Source organism: Gastrolobium bilobum, unplaced genomic scaffold (genome assembly GCF_033153095.1).
Source record: "Gastrolobium bilobum isolate Gb01-03AN ecotype WA unplaced genomic scaffold, APGP_CSIRO_Gbil_v1 utg10303, whole genome shotgun sequence".
Taxonomy (NCBI): Eukaryota; Viridiplantae; Streptophyta; class Magnoliopsida; order Fabales; family Fabaceae; genus Gastrolobium; species Gastrolobium bilobum.
Window position 1 is genome coordinate 49,449 of NW_026899603.1, and position 22,128 is coordinate 71,576.

The 22,128-nt window shown below is 29.7% G+C and overlaps 1 protein-coding gene across 1 annotated transcript; it reads left to right on the plus strand.

Annotated features, from left to right (window-relative positions):
• Positions 1-445: 445 nt before the first annotated feature.
• Positions 446-6,095, plus strand: LOC133291852 (protease Do-like 8, chloroplastic). Its single transcript, XM_061490178.1, has 13 exons — positions 446-738; positions 960-1,087; positions 1,727-1,809; positions 1,923-2,021; positions 2,197-2,263; positions 2,742-2,817; positions 2,910-2,976; positions 3,950-4,167; positions 4,353-4,420; positions 4,684-4,763; positions 5,061-5,147; positions 5,245-5,352; positions 5,562-6,095. The coding sequence occupies exons 1-13, from the start codon at positions 575-577 to the stop codon at positions 5,688-5,690; spliced, it is 1,374 nt and encodes a 457-aa protein (XP_061346162.1). The 5' UTR covers positions 446-574; the 3' UTR covers positions 5,691-6,095.
• The last annotated feature ends 16,033 nt before the right edge of the window (positions 6,096-22,128 follow it).

Sequence of the window (22,128 nt, forward strand, 5' to 3'; positions counted from 1 at the left end):
TTAAAAAAAAAAAACTTATGATGTACTTTTCATAAGGAACTTCTTCTCTCCTTAGGTTTTATTTATAAAAAATATGATTCGAGTTGAATTTAATTTATTTATTTTTTGAAAAAAAATTGATTAACTTGAATCTAACTCATTTGATTTGACTTAATGTCTAAATTAATTAAATGAGTCTGATCCCAATGTATCCAGACCATGCTAAATTAATCAAATAAGTATGATTAAAGTTGATTTAATTTTTACAAAAAAATTATTTTACCCAAACTAAATTAATTAGATTCAATTTAAAGTATCAGATCAAGTTACTGAAATATAGATAATATTTATTTTTTAAAATAATCATAAAACAAAAAGAAAAGAAAAAATAGTGATTTTTTTTTTTTTTTTTTTTTTTTAAGTTAGGACAGCAGCAATAGTCAGAGGTTCTCTGTCTCAGAATCAAACAACCCTTATCTCCCTCTCTCTCTCTCGCCAAATTTAGCTTTCAAGTTTGCAACTTTTCATTCTTCTTTAGTCATTCAAATCCACCCCACAATTTTTATTTTTATTTTTTTAATTTTTTGGGGAGAAAATGCAAGTATCAGCATGCAATTTGTGGTCTCTGGGAGTGCCAACTCACACAAGCAGTGCTCTGAGACGCCGTGAGCTTTGTTTTGATGGCATGTCTTCTGTCTGTTCTCACTCCCAACACTCACCAAACGACGCCGTTCCTCCCAAACTCATCTCCATTTCAAGGTTCCCCCATCATACCATATAGCTTCATTGTTCTTACAGACTATTGTTTCACTAACAAACTCTAAGTGGGTGTGTGATTTTTGTGGTTTCATTGGCAAAAGTTTGAATCTTTGTGCATGTCATTAATCATAAGAGTGCATTTTCATTGTTGGTTTTACTTATTCTTATATGGGGTTGTAGCTTTTTTTGATGTGGTGTGGATAATTTGATTGCACGTGTAGGATTGTTCAAGAGCAAGCTCAGGATTCTGGTGCAGTGCTGAGGAACATTATTCTGTCCCCAACACGACGTGTGTTAATGGCGAGTTTGACTATGTATTCCTGTTTCTGTTCTTCAAGGTACTTGTCAGGTCCGCACGGTTCTGCTTTTATGTTCAACTTGTTTTATTGTATATTAAAAAGTTCATAATTTTTGAACTGGAATTTGAATGGCCAATGTCATGTATTTCTTTTATTTTTTATTTTTTAACCACTTGAAGCATTTATAGATATGGCTGAAAATTTTATAATTTTCATTTTGTAAATGCTGAAGAGGTGCATCACCTTCAGTTTGGTGCCTTTGATTTTGATTCTTGGTTTGTTACATGGAGTCCTGAGTAGTCAATGGCATTATAATTCATAATTTTAATATGAAATCAATTGATATGGAATTGTGGAGTGCAGCAATAGAATTTTGGCAGCTGTGTTCTAATTTGTTTTTATGTTCTTTCATGATAGACAAACTGTTGAGGGTGAGCCTTGGAGCAGTTGTAAGGTTGCTCCTTGTGACCGAAAGGTCACAATTTCGAGTCTAGGAAATAGTCTCTTTGCAAAAATGTAAGGGTAAGATTGCGTATAATTGACCTCATCCCTACCCTCGTAAGTCGGGGAGCCTTGTGCACTGGGGTTTTCCCTTTTATGATAGACAAACTGTTATATTTTTTAATAGAAGTCTCCACTAGTATTTACTAGCAAAGTTTCTTATCATGCAATAAATAATAAATGTACAGCCCTAGCATTGGGAGATCCATCAGTTACACTTCAAGAAGTAACCCCACCTATGTTTTCTTCTGGGCCCCTCTTTCCCACAGAGGTCAGCTTTCAACTATAGCCCCTCTTTTGTCTATTGTGGTTGTGTGACACATTTTTTTAACCCTTCCATAGCAGTATTCCTGGCAGCTTATTCCAATTCATTATGATTGGCAGGATCGAATTGTCCAACTATTTGAAAGGAACACATACTCTGTTGTTAACATCTTTGATGTGACATTGCGTCCTCAACTTAATGTAACTGGAGTGGTTGAGGTAACATAGTATTTAAATACCAATATCTGATGTTGAATTGTTTTAAGGTTATATCAAGGACTATCTAATTTATTAATCATTTTATTGTCTCTAGCTTATAAGCATAATAGGATTTTGTTTGTCCTACATGATTTAGGAATTAAACAATAGTTACTTTTTGTATTCATACTGGCAGATTCCTGAAGGAAATGGTTCTGGAGTAGTTTGGGATGAGGACGGCCACATTGTGACAAATTATCATGGTGAGAACAAGTTGAGAAAATAGAGTTTTATGTTAAGTCTTAATTCACTTTCTTGTATGTCCAAAATAGTAGATATATACATTTAGGCTACATTGGCTCTCTTCACTAAGATTTTAGTCAGCTATGAGTGAATGCGTATAAGGTTTCTCTTATGTGGATCAGGCCTTTACCCTGTATTGATCACATTTAATTGGACTTCTTGAGCTGGACATGAATTCTCAATGCAGTAACAAGGATTTTTTCAAAATTTTTGGCTTTTAAATATCTTCTGATTTTTCTCCCCTTTTCCCCCATTCTTTGGAATTTTTAGCCTGTTTTGCTGCTTGCGTAGCATAATGACTGTGCTCTAATGAAGTACTTAACCTTATGCACTTATTATTTTGTGTGTGTATATTTTTCCAATCTTAGTTTAAGTTTATTCACTAGGCTTTTAAGATCAGGTGAGGATTTCTGATTGTTACATTCTTGTATTGCCCAGTGATTGGCAATGCCCTTTCAAGAAACCCAAGCTCTGGTCAGGTTGTTGCACGAGTTAATATCCTAGCATCAGAAGGGTGAGGCTCATGGAGACTATATTTCTTTGCATATACAGCTGTTCCTAACTTAATAATTAATATATGTATTTCTGACACTTTCTATTCTAAAGGGTACAAAAGAATTTTGAAGGTACACTTATTGGAGCTGACCGTTTAAAGGATCTTGCTGTCTTGAAGGCATGATTTCTTTTTAACTTTCTGTATTTATTCCCAATCATTTGAGTTCACTAGGGAAATTATGGCTTGATTGATGCTGTATCTTGTGCAAACTATGAATGTGGTATAAGGTGAAGACCTCTTTATTCACTTGTTAAGGCTTTGACTGTGTATATTGATTGCAGATGATTTGGTATATTCTTGAGTTGAGACTCACATGGATGATGGAATACATATCCTTTCCTAGGCATGTTATGACTAGGACATAAACTTGTGAACTTTTTTTTATTTTATTTTGTTTTTCTGTAAATGACTTGTCAGTTTTTCATAAGCATTCTACTTAACAATATATCTGTCTCGTACCTTGACATACAAACATTCTAGGAGAATATTTTGCTTCCAAGTTGGACTTTTTTTGTTGTTGTTGCTATTGCGGTTCCTATTGGCATACCAGGTCTTGTATAGTTGTATTTGTTTGTTTCAGCTTTACTCCTATAATCTACTCCATTTGATAGCTAACTCATTATTCAATGTTAAAATATTTTGTTTTTGTTTTATCTTGAGTTCATTGATGTTACTTGTGCATCAAAATAACCATGTTTAGATGTTGCTTTCTTTGTTAATTAGAGTGGTATTAATAATGAGTTTGTCAGTATTCATTTTTTTTTTTTTTAAATATTGTTGGTGTAGTGGAAATATGCAGGGATTAAGGTTGCATACAAGGATTGCCCTCGCCCCAACCTTATTAGTCGGAGTTTAATGGGGAGTGGTTTATTGTTGGTGTAGTGGAACATTTAATATTAGGCTAAAATATACAAGACTATCCTTAGCTTAGGGTCATGTGCATTTTACCCCTTTGTATTCCTATTTAAGCAATCAAGCCCCTAAACTAATGACTCTGTGAATCACACCTTCTATTACTCTCCTTAAATAGTTAATAAAATTGTGCATGTATCATACACATGATGAGATATTAATAACTTTACAGTTGCAGGTAGAAGCCCCTGAAGATATTTTAAGGCCTATCAAGGTGGGGCAGTCATCGTCTCTAAAAGTTGGGCAGCAATGTTTGGCAATTGGAAATCCATTTGGCTTTGATCACACTCTCACAGTTGGGGTTATTAGCGGCCTTAATCGAGACATTTTTAGTCAAACTGGTGTCACAATTGGTGGTGGTATTCAAACTGATGCAGCCATAAATCCTGGGAACAGGTTACAAAAGGCTCCCTTGCATATCTGAACTAGGAATAGTTCCCTTTCCATTTTTCTTGACCTGTTTTATCCCTTAAGTTTGGTGCAGTTCACCTGGTTAAAAAGTTGTTCTTTTCAGTATTGGTATTAACTAGTGGCTGTCACATAACATACTGCATTTCTTACTTTTCCTGTGACTCTAATAGTGGAGGTCCTCTTCTGGATTCAAAAGGAGGCTTAATTGGGATTAACACTGCAATATTCACTCAGACAGGCAAGTTTCTTCATCATTATTATCATCACAATTTGAAAAAGTTAGATTATATTACCGAACATTGATGTATGTTTGAATATCGTAGCTGAGGAAATCTTTTCCGTCCACTTGACAAAATTTTTCAACTACTTTTTTCTTCATTACATTGTTGGTTTATTTACTTTCCTATGCATGAGGAAGTGACTGCATAAGCCATAAGTTCCAGTTGCTCTTATTAACTTTTGTATGCTTCACTTTTATTCCCCTTTTTCTTGTTATTGCAGGAACATCAGCTGGTGTAGGATTTGCCATCCCATCTTCAACTGTACTTCGAATTGTTCCTCAGTTGATTCAATTTGGCAAAGTAAGTGTTTCATGGAATATCACACTCATATACAAACAATCTAGGCAAATCTTTAGCTTTGTTGTGAAAATAATGATCTGCAATATACATTTTTTGCTTCTTGATAAGGTTTTGTGGCCTATGCCCCTTTTTTGTTTTATAAAAAACTTTACTTTTCTAGATTTTAAAGAGGAAAAAAAATGCTTCAGTATTAGTTTGTGAAGCAGACACAGCGAAACAACAACAGTTTTTATGCTTATCTTTTCTCTATTCATTTTATCATATATAATATTTGAGTTCATGGTTCATCTATTTAAGGTTGTTAGAGGTGGTTTGAATGTGGATATTGCTCCAGACTTAATTGCAAATCAACTCAATGTTCGAAACGGAGCTCTTGTTCTTAAGGTAATTTCATGAGATTTTTTCTTATATTGTAATTAAACTTTGTATTTATAGTTCCTTCCAAATCATTCTTTAATTCCCAAGAACTTATGTTCCTTAGGTTCCTGCAAATAGTCTTGCTGCAAAAGTTGGGCTAAATCCCACTACAAGAGGCTTTGCTGGTAATATAGTCCTTGGAGATATCATTGTTGCAGTTGACAACAAACCTGTGAGCCTTCTTTTTCAGAAACTCTTTTAAATCATGCTCTTTTGAAGGCCAAAACATTCATTTTATATTGTTAACCTTTATTTATCTTTCCTATGCCTTTTATGTGTCTGGTTTATAAAATACAAATACTGCTCCTCCACATACTGTTAACCTCTATTTAAGTAGACAAGGCATGCATTAATTTGATAACTTTGGTGCATCCTTTCCAGGTCAAGAGCAAAGCTGAATTGTTGAAAGCATTGGATGAGTATAATGTAGGAGATAAAGTAATGTTGCTGATTCAGAGAGGCAGTGAAAAGTTGGATCTGCCTGTAGTACTTGAGGAACAGAGATCTTGAGAGGGTCTATATGCATTGGTATATTATAGGATTTAATGTTTCTAATATTATAAGAGATAATTTCATCTCGTACACACTTTTACATATAAAAGTATGAGGTAGGATATACTTATCACAAAAAATGTTTACCACATTTACGACCAACTTAATCACCGTTGATTTCCGTCAATCTAACGGTTATAATTTATTGAGTTTATTAGGAATTAATAATTAATTAATAAGTGCGACCCAATAATTCTCAATAAATTATAACTGTTAGATTGACGGAAATAAACGGTGATTAAGTTGGTTGTAAGGATGGTAAGTTTTTGTGATGGTAAGTATAAAAGTATATGGGAACCATGTTTTATCTTTCTCTCTCTCTTACCGCACATTTTTAGGAATATTTTTTTCCCTAAAAATGGATCCCATTATTGTTTTCTCTCTCATTGTTTTATATTTCAGTGGTAGAATATTTTGTTACCACTGAAGCAGAAATCATAATCTTTTTTTATATATATATAATGTCGCGAAGTTAGTAGATAATATCATGGTATTGCTATGTTTTTTGAATGGTTTAGATTACGAACATAATTCACATAATTTGTGCAAATATATTATTTTTCATTTTTTTTTTGTTTATTGAAAAATCTTGAATCCAGAAAAAGTTACGCTTGCTTTCTTGTATAAATCAGTACTAGCAACTTTTACGTATAACATTAGCATTTCCTTTATCTAAATTTTTTAGCATATAAAGTAATAAAATAGCGAACTACTTTCGCTCTTACTTAGCTTGAATAATAACGTACGCTGGGGCAAGTTAAAGAGTAGAATTCAACCATTTGAATTTTTAATTCTCCTTTAAACATTATCAGTTTCTTAAATGGCTGCGCAAGCAATAATGTAAAAACAGCATTCACATACGTAGGAAACTATATATATATATATATATATATATATATATATATATATATATATAGAGAGAGAGAGGTAGGATCATTTGACACCAGTGTCAAATTTTAAATTTGACACCTTGTCTGAGAGTCGTTAGATCAAAAAATATCAACGACTCTAATTTGCAAGCATATGACACCATTGATCTTTTTTGATCTAATGGCTCTCAAATGAAGTGTCAAATTTAAAATTTGACACTGGTGTCAAAATATCTTACCTCATATATATATATATATATATATATATATATATATATATATATATATATATATATATATATATAAAGGTAAAATCATTTCGGCAGCCTCTTTACGTACAACAACGACAGATGTATGATTATGATTCTCCACATTTAATGCTCTCATCCTTTGTATGGTTATGATTCCCCGCATTTAATGCTTTCAAGTATATATGTCAAGTATTTGATTGCTGCACGTACAGTAGCAGAAATGTAAACCTCATATATATATATATATATATATATATATATATATATATATATATATATATATATATATAAAGGTTATAGTTACTACCTCTTATTGCTAAATCTTACCCGTTAATTTTCGTTAATCTAATGGTTATAATTTATTAAGTCATAGTAGTAAGAGATAGTAAATATAACCTCTTTATATATATATATATATATATATATATATATATATATATATATATATATATAGGGGTTATCGTTTCTCAAGCTGCTTGAGACAATGTTATCTCCGGCAACTAAATCATAACGTATAAAGATGGATCAATAGTGATAAAGGAAGAGAGAGAAAAAGGAAATCATAACCATTCAAAGGTGAATAAATTAATATAAGGAAATAAATAAACAAAACGACGTAGTTTTGAGGTGGCTGGAGATAAACTTATCTCAAGCAGCTTGAGAAATATTTTTCCCATATATATATATATATATATATATATATATATATATATATATATGAGCTTTATTAATCTCATGCAATAGGAGAGAAGCTCTCTCATGTTATAGACGAATAAATCTTTGGTACTACTGTTGTACCAAAGATTCAGTGCATCCCACCAATGAAAATATTACATGTCAGTTAAATATTTTTCTTTTCTGACAAATATTTTCTCTCTCCTCTAATGTGTACTGCTTTCATTGATAAGATGCACTGAATATAGGTACAACAGTAGTACCAAAGATTTATTCGTTATAGACATAATCATGTATAAGACCCACCCACTTATAAATAAACAACATGGAAATATGTAGGAGAGAAAAATATTCTCCAACAATATGAGAGTCTATTCTCTCTCTCTATATATATATATATATATATATATATATATATATATATATATATATATATATAGGGTTAGGATCATTTTACACCGGTGTAAGTTACACTCTTAATCTTGTCCGCTAATCCCACTTATATCTAATGGTTCAAATTTTTTAGTAATGTGAACCATTGAATACAAGTGTATCAATGGTCAAGATTGAGTGTAAGACTTCTAACTCTTACACCGGTGTAAGAATATCTTGCCCCATATATATATATGGGCTTATCATTTCTGCAGCCGCCGTAGATAACACTCTCTACAGCGAACACAGAAAAGTGGGTCCCACGGCGTTTTTAAAAAAAAAAAACAAGGATCTGGTGCCGTATCCTAGGATCCGCACGTGGATCCTAGCTAGCTGTAGGTGCAGCAGTTGCAGAAATCATTTTGCCTATATATATATATATATATAAAATAGGGCTTATCATTTCTTATGCTGCTGGAGATAAAGTTATCTCCGGCTACTAAATCACAACCGTACAAAGATGGAACAATGGAGATAAAGGAAGAGAGAGAAAAGGGGAATCATAACCATTCAAAGGTGAATCAATACATATAAGAAAATAAATAATCAAAACGACGTAGTTTTGGGGTGACCGGAGATAAATTTATCTCAATCAGCTTGAGAAATATTTTTCTCATATATATATATATATATATATATATATATATATGCCCTCATTATCAATTAATTGGCTAATTTTATTGGACTGTCGTTGTCGTTGCTGTACGTAAAGCGGCTGCAGAAATGATTTTATCATATATATATATATATATATATATATATATATATATATATATGCCTCATTATCAATTAATTGGCTAATTTTATTGGTCTGCAAATCTATCATTTAAATGAGTCAGTGTGAAATGCGACCATGGAATTTTGGTTTGGGCAAAGATTATTCTTAAGCTGGTGTCTTTACGTAATTATCCTTAAATAAAGTTATTTTCGGCTATCAAAAAATAAAAAAAGTTATTTTCAACTTTTTACCAAAAAAAGAAGTTATTTTTAACAACCCAAAATAAAGTTGTTTTGACAATTCCAAACCGACTTTGTTTTGACATTAAAGAAAAAGAAATGCAATGTAATTTAATAATGAGAAAAATATTTGTGTTTTTTAAAAACATATAATTGTGTCGTTTTAGTTAAAATAATGGGGAAGGATATACTTACCACCAAAAAAGTTTACAACATTTACAACCAACTTAATCACCGTTGATTTCCGTCAATTTAACGATTATAATTTATTGAGAATTATTGGATCATATTTATTAATTAATTATTAATTCTCAATAAATTATAACTGTTAGATTGACGAAAATCAACGGTGATTAAGTTAGTTGTAAATGTTGTAAAAATTTTTGGTGGTAAATATATCCTGACCTAAAACTATTGTGTTTAGGGTAAGAAAAACAGCTAGAATTGGAAGATCATGATGGGGGAGAGTGGCTGGGAAGTTATTGAGAGATTTTTTTTAATTTAAATATGAAATAAAATTCAATAATTTTAACTAAAATGATACAATTCTATATTTTTTAGAAGGATAAATATTTTTTTCTTTACTAATTTTACTTTCTTTTGTATCATATGTTTTATTAAAATACCCAGTTTTTTTTAAAATCCCAAAACGATATTTTTTTAAGTGGTAGAAAATACGTTAATCCATATATATATATATATATATATATATATATATATATATATATATATATATATATAAATCATATTTTCTCCCCCTCCTTAATATATCTAGAATTGATACTTTGAATTTTTGAGGCTACTATTAAAAAGTTTATTCACCAAAAAAAGCAAATGAATCAATTAAAACATTGGTTAAGCATGCTAACTAGTTCCGTGTGAAATTTATTAATCCAACTACTACTATATATTTAGAGTAGTCAAGGGCTGCTGAGTTGGCACTTTGTAAGATGTATTAAATTAATTTACTAATCTAACCACAACGTTTAAATCTGTCAATTAAATGCGTTGGCTAATGAAAAATAAGTGAAAACTGACATCTTTGATCTCTGAACCAATTGAACAAGAAAAGAAGAACAAAATAACACTGCATTAGTTATTCCAAAATAAAATAAAATAACAACACTGCATTACGCAAACTTTTTGGAACTATTAATTTCGTTTGAAAGATAGATACTTTTTTTTTAAATTTTTTCTCTAAATGGCAAGATAGATAGTCTTTTAAACCTTCAATATGCCAATATATATTACAAGTAGCAAGTATTTGTACATTACGTGTACTTAAATTTAAAAAAAATTAAAAATATTTAAAGGAAAAATATTTTAAATCATAAGAGATATATATGCATAAATAATTTAGTAAAAAATAAAAAATATAAATAAAAAGATAAATTTAAAATATAAAATTCCAAATAATTTAAAGTTAAATTTGATTGAATAACATCTATAATTATTCAAAATAGAATAAATTAAAAAATAAGATCACTCTCAAGATACTATACTCTAATTCAAAATATAAGAATAGAGTAATTAAGATGTGAAGAGAAAATAAATTTTAATATAAAAAATAGAATTTTAAAATAAATTAATTCAAAAGTATAAAAATTTGAGGGTATGAAAAAAAATAATTTGTAAAAAAATTTGAAAGTAAATATTTTAAGCGTATAAACAATCAAGTTTTAGAAAGAAAAAAAAATTAATATATAGAAGATTTAAAAAAAAATAATTCAAATTTTAAAAAATTATCAAAAAAATTCTAAACAGTAATAGAACCATATACGTCTTAAGAAAAAAAACAATAAAAAATTATCATACTTTGAAAAGCAAAGTTTCAATATAGGCTGTGACAATCATATTACTTATAATAACTGTTGCTTCACGTTATAATTTAAAATTAATTCATGCATTTCGATGATGAAAAACGTTGCAACTCTTTTTTCCAAGATTCCATCATATCATCAACAAATTCAATAAGGATAGCCTACCCAATTGAATTCCCGAGCTTATATTTATGACATTATACATTAAAATGCTGATCAGCTATCCAGTCAGCCACGTCAGTGGGGCCTTGATTAATAAATTTTTCGTTTATGATATGTTTTGAGTTCCATTATTCCATGTATCAACTTATAGCAATCAAAAAATAATAATTTTTATGTTATATATTATTCTTAGTTCATTTTTAAAATGGGTACAAATATATTATATATACGTGGAAAGTATTAATATTTAAATAAAGAAAGCGATACATTTTAAACCAAGAAATTTAATAAACAAAAAATTAATGACTCAAAGATACTGCTAACAAATTTGAAAAGTTAATTTAGTAAAAGTAAATAAAAATATTAAATTACCATTTTAGTCTTATAAATATAAACTTAACATTAATTTAATTTTAAAATATTTGTGATATTAAATAAGTATTATAAAAATTAAAATTAACATCAAAATGATTTAGATCAATGTCACATAAAGTTTGGCGTATAATTTAAATCTTTAGAAGACTAATTTAATGTTGTAAATCTTTAAAAGACTAAATTAATATAAAGTGCATATTTTGAGAACAAGAACAAAAAATAATTTAGCTAATAAAAAAATAAAATATTTACCAAAAAATAAAATAAAGTTATTAACATTATTTGTAAATTTGATAGTTCGTAAATGAAGAAAATAATGCATGTTAGTGCCTTATGTTGAATACCTAATATTTTAATGGTAAATACCTAATTTTGATTTGGCTATCAAATAGTATGAGTACTTTAGATGTTGTGAGTAACTTACTACCGTCTACGGACAATGACGTATCCAGAAAATTAACGAAGGGTGGGCACTAAGTTCAAGTACATATAGATTTAGGTCTGGTCTGGAATGTGACTTGCGAGCAGCTGCCGACTGTATGGGTCTGGTTTAGATCTAGATATGGACGGATTGCGACTCAACTGGATCGGTGATGGAGGAAGAAGCAAATGTTCCATCTTCCAATAATGCAGATTGAGGTTTGAGAGGAGATGAATCAGTATCTAGATGCAAATGATGGGTCTGGAATAGAGTTCTCTGCTGTTAATTTTAAAAAATGAAGGTGGAGGAGAAAAAAAAATCACGAAAAAATAAAATAGAAGGAGGAAAATTAAAGGGATAAGATATCGTAACAACCAACTAGGGTTACTACCAATCAATTTCACCGTTAGATCGATTATGTGGATCCAACAGTTATATTTATTTTCATCTTTATATGGTTATGATCCCCATATTTAATGTAAAAATATTAAATATGGGAAATAATAACCATACAAAGTTGAAAATAAATATAAAGTATTAAATATGGGGAATCATAACCATACAAAGATGAAAATAAATATAACCGTTGGATCAACATAATTGATCTAACGGTGAAATTGATTAGTAGTAACATTGGTAGTAAACCTAATTGGTTGTTATAATATCCTACCCCGAAACTAAATTGGAAAAACTTGAATTTTAAGATAAGGATATTTTTGTATTTTTACATCAAATTTCAAGGGTGGGCACTAGGGGTGAAACTGGGCCGGGCCGACCTACAGGGGCCCACGGCTCGGCCTATATCAGGCCATACTTGACCTAGTATAATTTGTATAATAGGCCGGGCTTGGGCCATAGAAAAGCCTGTTTAATAAAAAGGTCGGGCCTATAAGCCTACAAGCCGGCCTATATTGTACTATTTATTTTAAATAAAATAAAATATAACAAGTATGCCTTGAAGAAAAAACAAAAGATATAAATTTAATCAATTGCAATTATTTATAACTTAATTATATTCGATTATATTTTAATAGAAATCTTACTTTATTTCTTATATAGGAGGAATCAACATCTCAACATGTTTGATTGTGTATATGAATATATTAAAAGATTTTTGGGAAATGTTATACTTACTACAAGCATCATGATGTGTTTGTTGAATTCATGTAGTTATTTTAATTTACATAGTATGGATTTGTTTGTTGGATCTGATGAAATATAGTATATATGAGTTTTGTTATGATTCATGATTCTGTTTGGATGTTAAAATTATGATTTTTGGTGTAGCAACAGAATTTGAGTACTTTGTAAAGTTGATTCATGATTCTGCATGGAAGTTAAAAATTAACAGGCTAACGGGCCAAGCCAAGCCATTTATTTTTTTATAAACGGGCCAAGTCAGGCTAACAGTTAGACTCATACTAGGCTTGAGCCAAGCTAAATTAAAATTTTTTGACGTAGGCTTGGGCTTTTCGGGACAAAGTTTGGCCCAGCCCAGCCCACTTTCACCCCTAGTGGGCACTTGCCCCCCTTCTCTTGCATGTGGGTCCGCCTCTGTCTACGGACATAAAAAATATAATATACGAAAAGTGTGTATCATTTTAAAGAATGTAAAATTGTGTTATTTTAAATGAGAGAAAAAGATAGATAAAGGAGAAGAGAGTGGACAAAAAATATGAAGGTATGGGTCCCATCTCTTTGTGAGAGCAAAATGACATAAATTATGTCATTTAAAAGGACAAACATTTTTCCCTACAACTAATAATGATTCAGCTAGCGAATTCAGCTACATCAAATTTTATATAAAGAAAAAATCAAAATGAAAATTAATAAATTTTTTTTGAAGAGCTAAAAAATTAATATTTCAAGCACTTAATACGATGATATCTTATCATATATTGATGTAATGGACAGACAAATCATACGGAGAAAGCAAATATCCCTCAAGAAGTGGGAGACAGGTTTTACCAAAAGTTCACAGCGTTGCAAAAAACAATTAACAATTAGTTGTGGAGGCATCATCTAAATTAATTACATGTAAATCTATATATTTTTAATTTAAGATATTATTACTTCCAATTTTTTCTTAATTGATTTCCTTTTTATTTTAGGTTAATTGCCATTGTAAAAATTACAAAGCTATGTAGAAAATACAGAATTAGATTGAGGTATACTTTAGTATCAGAATATTTTTGTAAAAATTATTCATAATAAGCGCAAATCAAACAGGAAGATCGATGCACCCAAAAAGGAAATCCGATAGTTGAAAGGGAGTAAAAAAGTCAGGAGGAAAATCACCCTCGTAGTATGTTCATCCAGTGTTTTTAGGCCCCAAATTAATTCATTGTATCACCAATGTCTCTCAGCTTGATAATTTCATTTACTTTGAAGCGGTCAGCAATACAATAGTTGTTTTTCTAATATTATACAGAATAATACAATTTTCATGGGAGACTGTGTTCTTAAATTTTATCTCATTAGTTTGTGTTTCAAATTCAATTTTACTTGTCTTTTTATCATAATTTTAATTTACACGTCATTTTAATGAAAAATGTATGCAATTTATTATTTCTTAACATCTCGTATTTTTTTTTATAAAACTATATAAAATAAAATTATAAGAGATGAATAAAATAAATTAGACGAAATAAGATAAGATAAAATAAAATATAATAATTTTTATAGAAAAAAAGGAGAAAAAAGTTATGAACTCTCAACAATATTGATCCTTTTAAAGTTAATTAGAAATTTTATGACACAAATAGATAATGTATATGCATGAGACATGAATTTCTTGCATGCATGAGACATGAAACTTGTATGCATGATATATGAAATTTGCATGGATGAGATATATTTATATAAAAAAATGTTGACTCATCTATAAACCTTATTGCATGTTTGAATGTTGACCAAAAGTAAAAGTTTATTTATTTAGATTTATAAGGAAACTTCTCTAATCTCAATTCAATAAATAAAAAAATGAATTTAGATTTAATCAAGTCAATATTTATAAATATTATCACATATTTTCCCACTAAATTTTAGTATGTCAAATTATATATTTTTTTCCTTCATCTCAAAATAATTTTTTTCTGGATTTTTTAATTCTATTTATTCAAGGAAATAATTGGCTAACTTTGAGAGCTTGACCCAGTGATTAAAAAAATATGTTTTTTTTGTATATATATATAAAAAGAACATGTTCTTATATTTGGTCTTATTTATAAGGAGAAATTTGAATTTAAAATGGCACTAACCCTTGCTAAATAAATCATAAGTCCAAATGACACTTCGGTTGATGAACTTCAGTCCCAAACTACAAGAGGAATAAATGTCCTACTTAAATATCAGATTCACTACCTAATATATTAGCAAATATTTCAACATGATCTTAATTACACCACAATTAATCACTTATATATCGGAGTCTTTGTAAGAACAACCCTCTTTTACTAATTGAAAAGATTCATAATCAATGATCATGAACACTCTAATTTATTTTAAAAGTCATTAGGATTGGTCCAGTTTGGGTAGATTGTATTAGGTTATGTGTTCAATTTTTACTTGTATAAAAAAAAAAATGAACACTCTTAAGAAAAATCTTTTAACTGATTTAAGTAGCACTATAAGACAAAATACTCTTTAAAGTAGTTATATTGTAAATTAAAAAACTGTAAATATAAAAAATCATAATTTTTTCCCTTTTCTTATTGAATGTGTAACATTCCGAGCGCTAACGAGGGCGGGGAGTGATCGCCGGTGCAAAGAGGCACGGACAAGGAGCGGCTCCTGACAGGCTTCCAGCGGGGGTTACATGCATGAATGAATCGAATTGACACCCGATAGAGAGGGATTCCAAAGGCTGTGCAGGTATAAGACTACACAGTTTGGGATAACTTATAAGAATTAATTGGTACTACCTATGCTAACAAGATGTATCTGCTTTTCGGTAGCCCGGATCAGAAGAACTCCACAGTTAAACGTGCTTGACTTGGAGCAATTCTGGGATGGATGACCTCCTGGGAAGTTTTCCCGGGAAGTGTGCGAGTGAGAAAAAAGCACACTGAAAAGTCTCGTGTTAGTATGTGGGAATAATCATTGATTCTTGAAGCGGTCGGGCATTACAAGTGGTATCAGAGCAGGGCCTCTCATCAAGTACGATGTGGTTCGAGGTCCTGGAAAGTTTTCTCGGAAAGTGTGCGAGTGAGAAAAAAGCACACTGAAAAGTCTCGTGTTAGTATGCGGGGATAGTCATTGATTTTTGAAGCGTTCGGACGTTACGAATTTATTGAATGCATGTGTTCCAAATTTATTGATTTTTAATAAACATAAAATCTGGGCAACAAACTATAAAAGATCAATGGCTTTTAGATTCATGAACTTTTTAGATTTAATTTTGATTATTTCTCCACGTAATTTTTTTTTATTTTATTATTTAATTATATGTTACTGCATCAGTTTAAATATGATAGCAAATACGGAATTATAAGACACATTCTTTCAATATTATTTCGATATAAAATTGTATAATGTAATAAAAATGTTTATACTCATTCCAAATTAAAATGAACTCTTAATTTTATAATATATATTATATTTTTTGTTTATTGAGTACCAAAAAAAAATACCAATTTTATAATTCACCCTTTAGCACTTAAATAATCTGAAAGGTATTACTTAAATTTCCCAATTATCAAGAAGTTGATTGGAAATTTTGCCATCTGTTTGCATGTTTTTGCTTCCTCAATCAATTCAGAAAATATTTATTTATATTCAAAAGACTAGGTTATTTGAATTTTGAACGCAAGAGATAAAGGTAACAATGATTGAAAATAAATTTGATACGGTAATCAACAATAGACTGCGCCTGCTTTATGATGCTGTCAAATTTGCTATACAGCGATTCTTCATGTTAGCAGATAAGGGTTGAATTTACAGCAGTAACTTATCAGTTAAGCAAATAGCTACTATTAGAATAAGAATATACTTCAGAAATTATGCTGATTGAATATTACTTTTCAAATATTACAAACCTTGAAAGTTTGGCTAAATACTTGACCATAATACGTAAGTTGTTAAAAACTATTGGCGCTCAAAAATCTCATGTTAATAATTTCCGGTTTGTTTCTATTTAAGAACTAATTAAATTGAGTTTTTTTTTTTTTATTGATGAGTTGCTATATTACTTTTACATTAAATTAATTTTAAATAACTTCTTTTCTAATTTTAATAACAAATGGCATTTTGAAAATTTGATTTTAGCAGGTAATTGATGTTTGCTTAAACTTTCAATATATAATTAATCAGAAAAATATTTCTGCAAATAAGATATATGTATTTACTCTCAAAACGACGTCATTTTGGAATTGAAAGATTAAAAAAAAATTATAAAGACTATAATAATCTTGAAATAAATTAAAATTACAAAAACACCATGATTTTCGTTCTAAAACGACGTTGTATTAGGCTTACTGCAGATAACTTATATACAATAACCGCAGAAAAAGTGAACCCATAATTAATATTCAAGTTTGTTTTTAGTGTATTCTCTGCGAGGGAGGGTGTAGCGAGTGAACTCTAATTGTGTATGATCTTATTATTTAGAGGTCAGCTTTTAATGCTAGGTAAGGATATAGTTATCATTTTATCTTATATTAATTAATAAGTATGGACTTTAACAAGTCACATGAAGTAATTCATAACAAATAAGATAAAAGCTTGCTTAGAAAATGTGTAACAATATATCAATGGGGTAAGATTTAGTAGTCTATATAAATTAATCTTCTCTTTTCTCTGTATACATTTATATAAAAGAACAAAAAAGGTGAAACAAAATTAATCTTGAGAAATTGATTTCTTTTACAAAATTTTTATTCTTGTAATGTCATTTATTTTTTTTGTATCTAATTTTTTTAATTTATTAATTAATTATATACGCCATTATATATAAGTAGGATTAATGGCTAATATTTCATAAGTTGGTTCTTATATGTAGATAATAAAGAGAACTTTTGCTTGGATAATGAAACCAGAACAAAAATACCAGTAAATATCCGACCTTTCCCTTTGAATCTTTCATCCCAAAAAAAAAAAAAAAAAACAAGAAAAAAGAAAAAAGAAAAAAGAAAAAAGAATGAACTACGTGGAAGAATATTGCAAACATATGAAAGTAAATAATTAAAGAAAAGTTTGCTTAAAAAATCTATGCTCATTCTTATGTGAAACGCCATAAGTGATAAAAGTCGTGCACAAATTTTTTCACCAAAAATCTTCCCATTGAGTTAATTAATTATAATTTAGACAAATTAAAAGAAAAAAGTTTCACCTCAAGTCCCGGCATTAACCAATATATTACAATATTGAATGTGTCATAATTATGTTTAGGGGCTGTTGTCTACCGACAGAGACTTAGGTTGCAAGAGTTTGACCAATATTTTCCAACTTGGGTTGTAAACCCTAAGACACGAAACAGACAAGAAGGGCTTCAAACGAGGTCTAAGTTCCCGTAAATTCTTTATAGTGGATATGATCAAAGTTTAAGGCATTTGATTTGAGCATGCCATCAACTTCTGTGTAAAATTCATTTGAGAATATCACAAATAACATAAACAATAATCTTGCAGAGTTATATGAAAAAAATTGACTACGGTTGGTGTGTGACATGATACAAGGACAAAATCATGCTGCTGAAAAATCATTTTTTTTTTTGTAATTAAAAATCATTTTTAATATAACACTGTAAGACTAACATAGATTTAATGTGAAGGATTGAATAGAAAATGATTATATATTTCGAGATAAAAAATATAATATTTCTAAGGGGAAGGATTTCTCCAGTCAATGGAGATAAGTTATCTCTAATGAGCCAAAACAATGTCGTTTTAGTGCAAAAATCAAGGTGTTTTTGTAATTATAATATATTACACGATTATTTTAGTCGTTATCATTATAATTTTTTAATCTTATAACCCCAAAACGACGTCGTTTTGAGCTCACTGGAGATAACTTTATCTCCAGTGACTGAAGAAATACTTTTCCCAATGTTATAAAAATCGGAACGACCCGAAAATCGGTGAATCGGTTATGTAACCAGTCCGGTTTTTATATTGGACCGGCCATGTTACAGAACCGGTCTGACCTGGTGCGACCCGGCCGGTTTTCGTTAAAATCGGTGACCCAGTCGATTCACCTGGTGACCCGGCCCGGTCTATAAAAAAAATTTAATTTATTTTCATAAATTAATGTCTTCTTTTTTTACGCTCTCAAACATAAATGATTTATTTTCTTTTGAAATATTTGAGTGATTTGTACCTTATTAACTTACATAGATTATGTACATACAACACTAATATTATTTTAATTATGCAGTATGCAGGAAATTTTGATTTGATTTATAGTTAAGATGTCATTTCCTGAATCTGAAACACTAGTATCACAAATATTATATGTTTGATTGATCTTTTGTTAGACAATGATGTGTAATTATTATTTTCATATTAAAATATTTGAAATTGATATATTTGTCTACAAGTATTTAGTATATTTATAGTTTTTTAATATAAATTGTAGATTTATATATACTTACCGAGTCATACGGTTGAACCAGTGACCCAGTACCTCGACCGGGTCAATAACCGGGCCAGCCTTTAATAACATTGCTTTTCCCTATTTCTAATGATATTCATTTTCAATTTAGTTCATATATTTTATTGTATTATAGTTCCAATATAAATTATTATAATTCTAATAAACGATAAATATCAAATTAATAATGATTGTACTTATAAGAATTATATTATTTATTTATGTAGAAACTAAATTAAAAGCGAGTGTTATATGTAGGACCAAAAATATATTTTAACCAATTAAATATGTGTTTATTCGAAAATTTCAAATCATATATATAAATTTGCTCATTATTTATTATTTTTCCCATGATATAACTCATTATCAAATTCTCTCAATTACTTATCATTGCGTCATTTTTTAATTCATAAGTAAACGTCATATTCTATTTTTTTTTTTACTTAAGTAGTTTCTTACTTGTAATATTTTCTATTTCTGTCATTATAATTTTTCTGTTTTTTCAGTTTAATTAATTAATGGACAAATTAAACTATAGCTAATTTTGTGATGAAATCAGTTTTTAAAGAAAATTATTATTATTTTATGGGGTAAGTTATTTTTATACTGTTATAAGAATAATAAATTTTATACCAAATCTTGATCATTGATTTGCTTACATCTAATGATTTATATTCAAAATAAATTAGAGTTGTCAGATATAAATAGAATCAAAAATTAAGAGTATAACTTACACCCATGTAATATAATCGTGACCCTTATTTTTTTAAATGCCTCGTATGTCAAACTATAATTACTTTGATAGTATTAGATGTAATCAGATCTAATTCATAAATTAAAAGATAAAATAAGCAAATAAAAAATAAAGACTAAAGTAAATACAATAAAACATAATAAAAATTTATCTAAATATATATCTCATTTAGTATATATAAAGAGTTTTAAAAAGACTAACTAAAACAAATATATATAGACTAAAATGCTTAATTAAATCTTTCTTTAATTTGAAAGTTAGCCCATTATGAGAAAAAGGTTCATCAGCAAACATGTGTATCTATCCCGCCTTGTTTTATAGCTCTCATGTCACTGCAAAAAAAAAAAACTTTTGCAGCCATATTAGGATACGGTTTCGGATCCTTGTATTTAAAATAAAATAAAAATAAAGGCAAGTGGGATTCACTTGCTTGTATCTGCTGCACCCAACAAAGCTGCGCAGTCGCCGCAGAAAATTTGCACCCTATAAACAATTATGCTAATTAAAAATAACCTTTTACTACTTCATAGTAAAAACAAAAACAAAAGAGTAACCTTATACTACAGGTAGATTGTAATATCCCGGGCGCTGACGAGGGCAGAGAGTGATCACTGGTGCAAAAGAGATGAGACACGGACAATGGTTGGCTCCTGTCAGGCTTCCAGTTGAAGGGGTACATGAATGAATCAAATCAACACCTGAACGAGAGCAATCCAGAGGCTGTGCAGGGTATGAGATTGTACAATTGAGGATAACTTAAATGAAATAATATATGCTACCTATACTAACTAACAAGATGCATCCACTTTTTGGTAGACCATAACTTAAGAATTTCATAATTAAGTGTGCTTGACTTGAAGCAATTTTGAGAAGGATGATCTTAATTTTTATCAAAAAATGTGCGAGTGAGCACAAAACATAATGAAAAGTCTTTGATTTGTGAAAATAGTCATTGATGCTGTAGTGCGGGGGGCGTTACATAGACTGCTAGAATTCTTCGGCCCCTAGTAAGGTCCTTTTAGAGGGTCAACTGGTTGTTTACTCTAATAGTTGTGTTTCCAAGCAGGTTAAGTGGGAATGCACTCACTATCAGAATTAATGACCTATTGGAAGAATATTATTAAGACATTTTAAAAATCCTTGGACTGATGACAGGTCGCTTGTTCTTATTTGTCACGTAACATGAGGAACACAAGACCTGAAAAAAAAACAATTTTGATTGAAAAGGGAATATTGGATCCAAAAATTATCAAATTTTTTTGATAAAATTGTCCCAAAAGGACACTCAGAAGAATTAGCCAGAGAATTAATCAGATTGAAAGCTACATTAAGACTATTATATTGAGAATTGGGTCCTTACAAAGGAAAAATTCAAAATAGAAATATTTTAATTATAGAAAATGAAAGAATAATTACGTTGGAAGGTTGCCTTGTCCTTTTGTCCTTGTCTTTGATTTGTTGAAGATTAAAGGAAAGGTTTATGAGGCATCATCAAGTGTGAAAATGGAATAATCACTATATAAAAACCCCACAAAGCTACTAATTCTGTAGTCTCTTCTGATCCTTATTTTGTGTCATTCACAGAAACAAAATATATTAAGGCTAAGTTTGAGAAATGAGAGAGATCCATTGAAAGGTGTTTACTTTTGCTTGACTTGAAAGAGTGACATCTTCCTTTGTATCTCTTCACTAAGGAGCTTATAACCACAATAACCTCTTCTAATCACTTCTCATATCAAAGTCCAAATTACACACTCTCCGTTAGAAACATATCCTAAAAGGGTGGCAGAAGCTTCGGAAACAGACACCTTATTGGGAGGCATATACTGGTCTTGGACTAAGCAAATTTGCACACACTGTGAGTCACTACAACTTGATACTGTGTGTCATTAATATTATGTTTTGTTTTGGTTTTCCAAAATTTTCAAACTTCAACATGCTTGTGTTACCATGTATGCAAATATGATGATAGACATGTGTGATAATATTGTATATTTAATTATAACTTACTAGGCTCTAGCTTCTTTAGATACCAGAACAAGTATTGACATCTTTGACATTTGATTCTTGGACAAGAAAATCAGAAAGAGGAC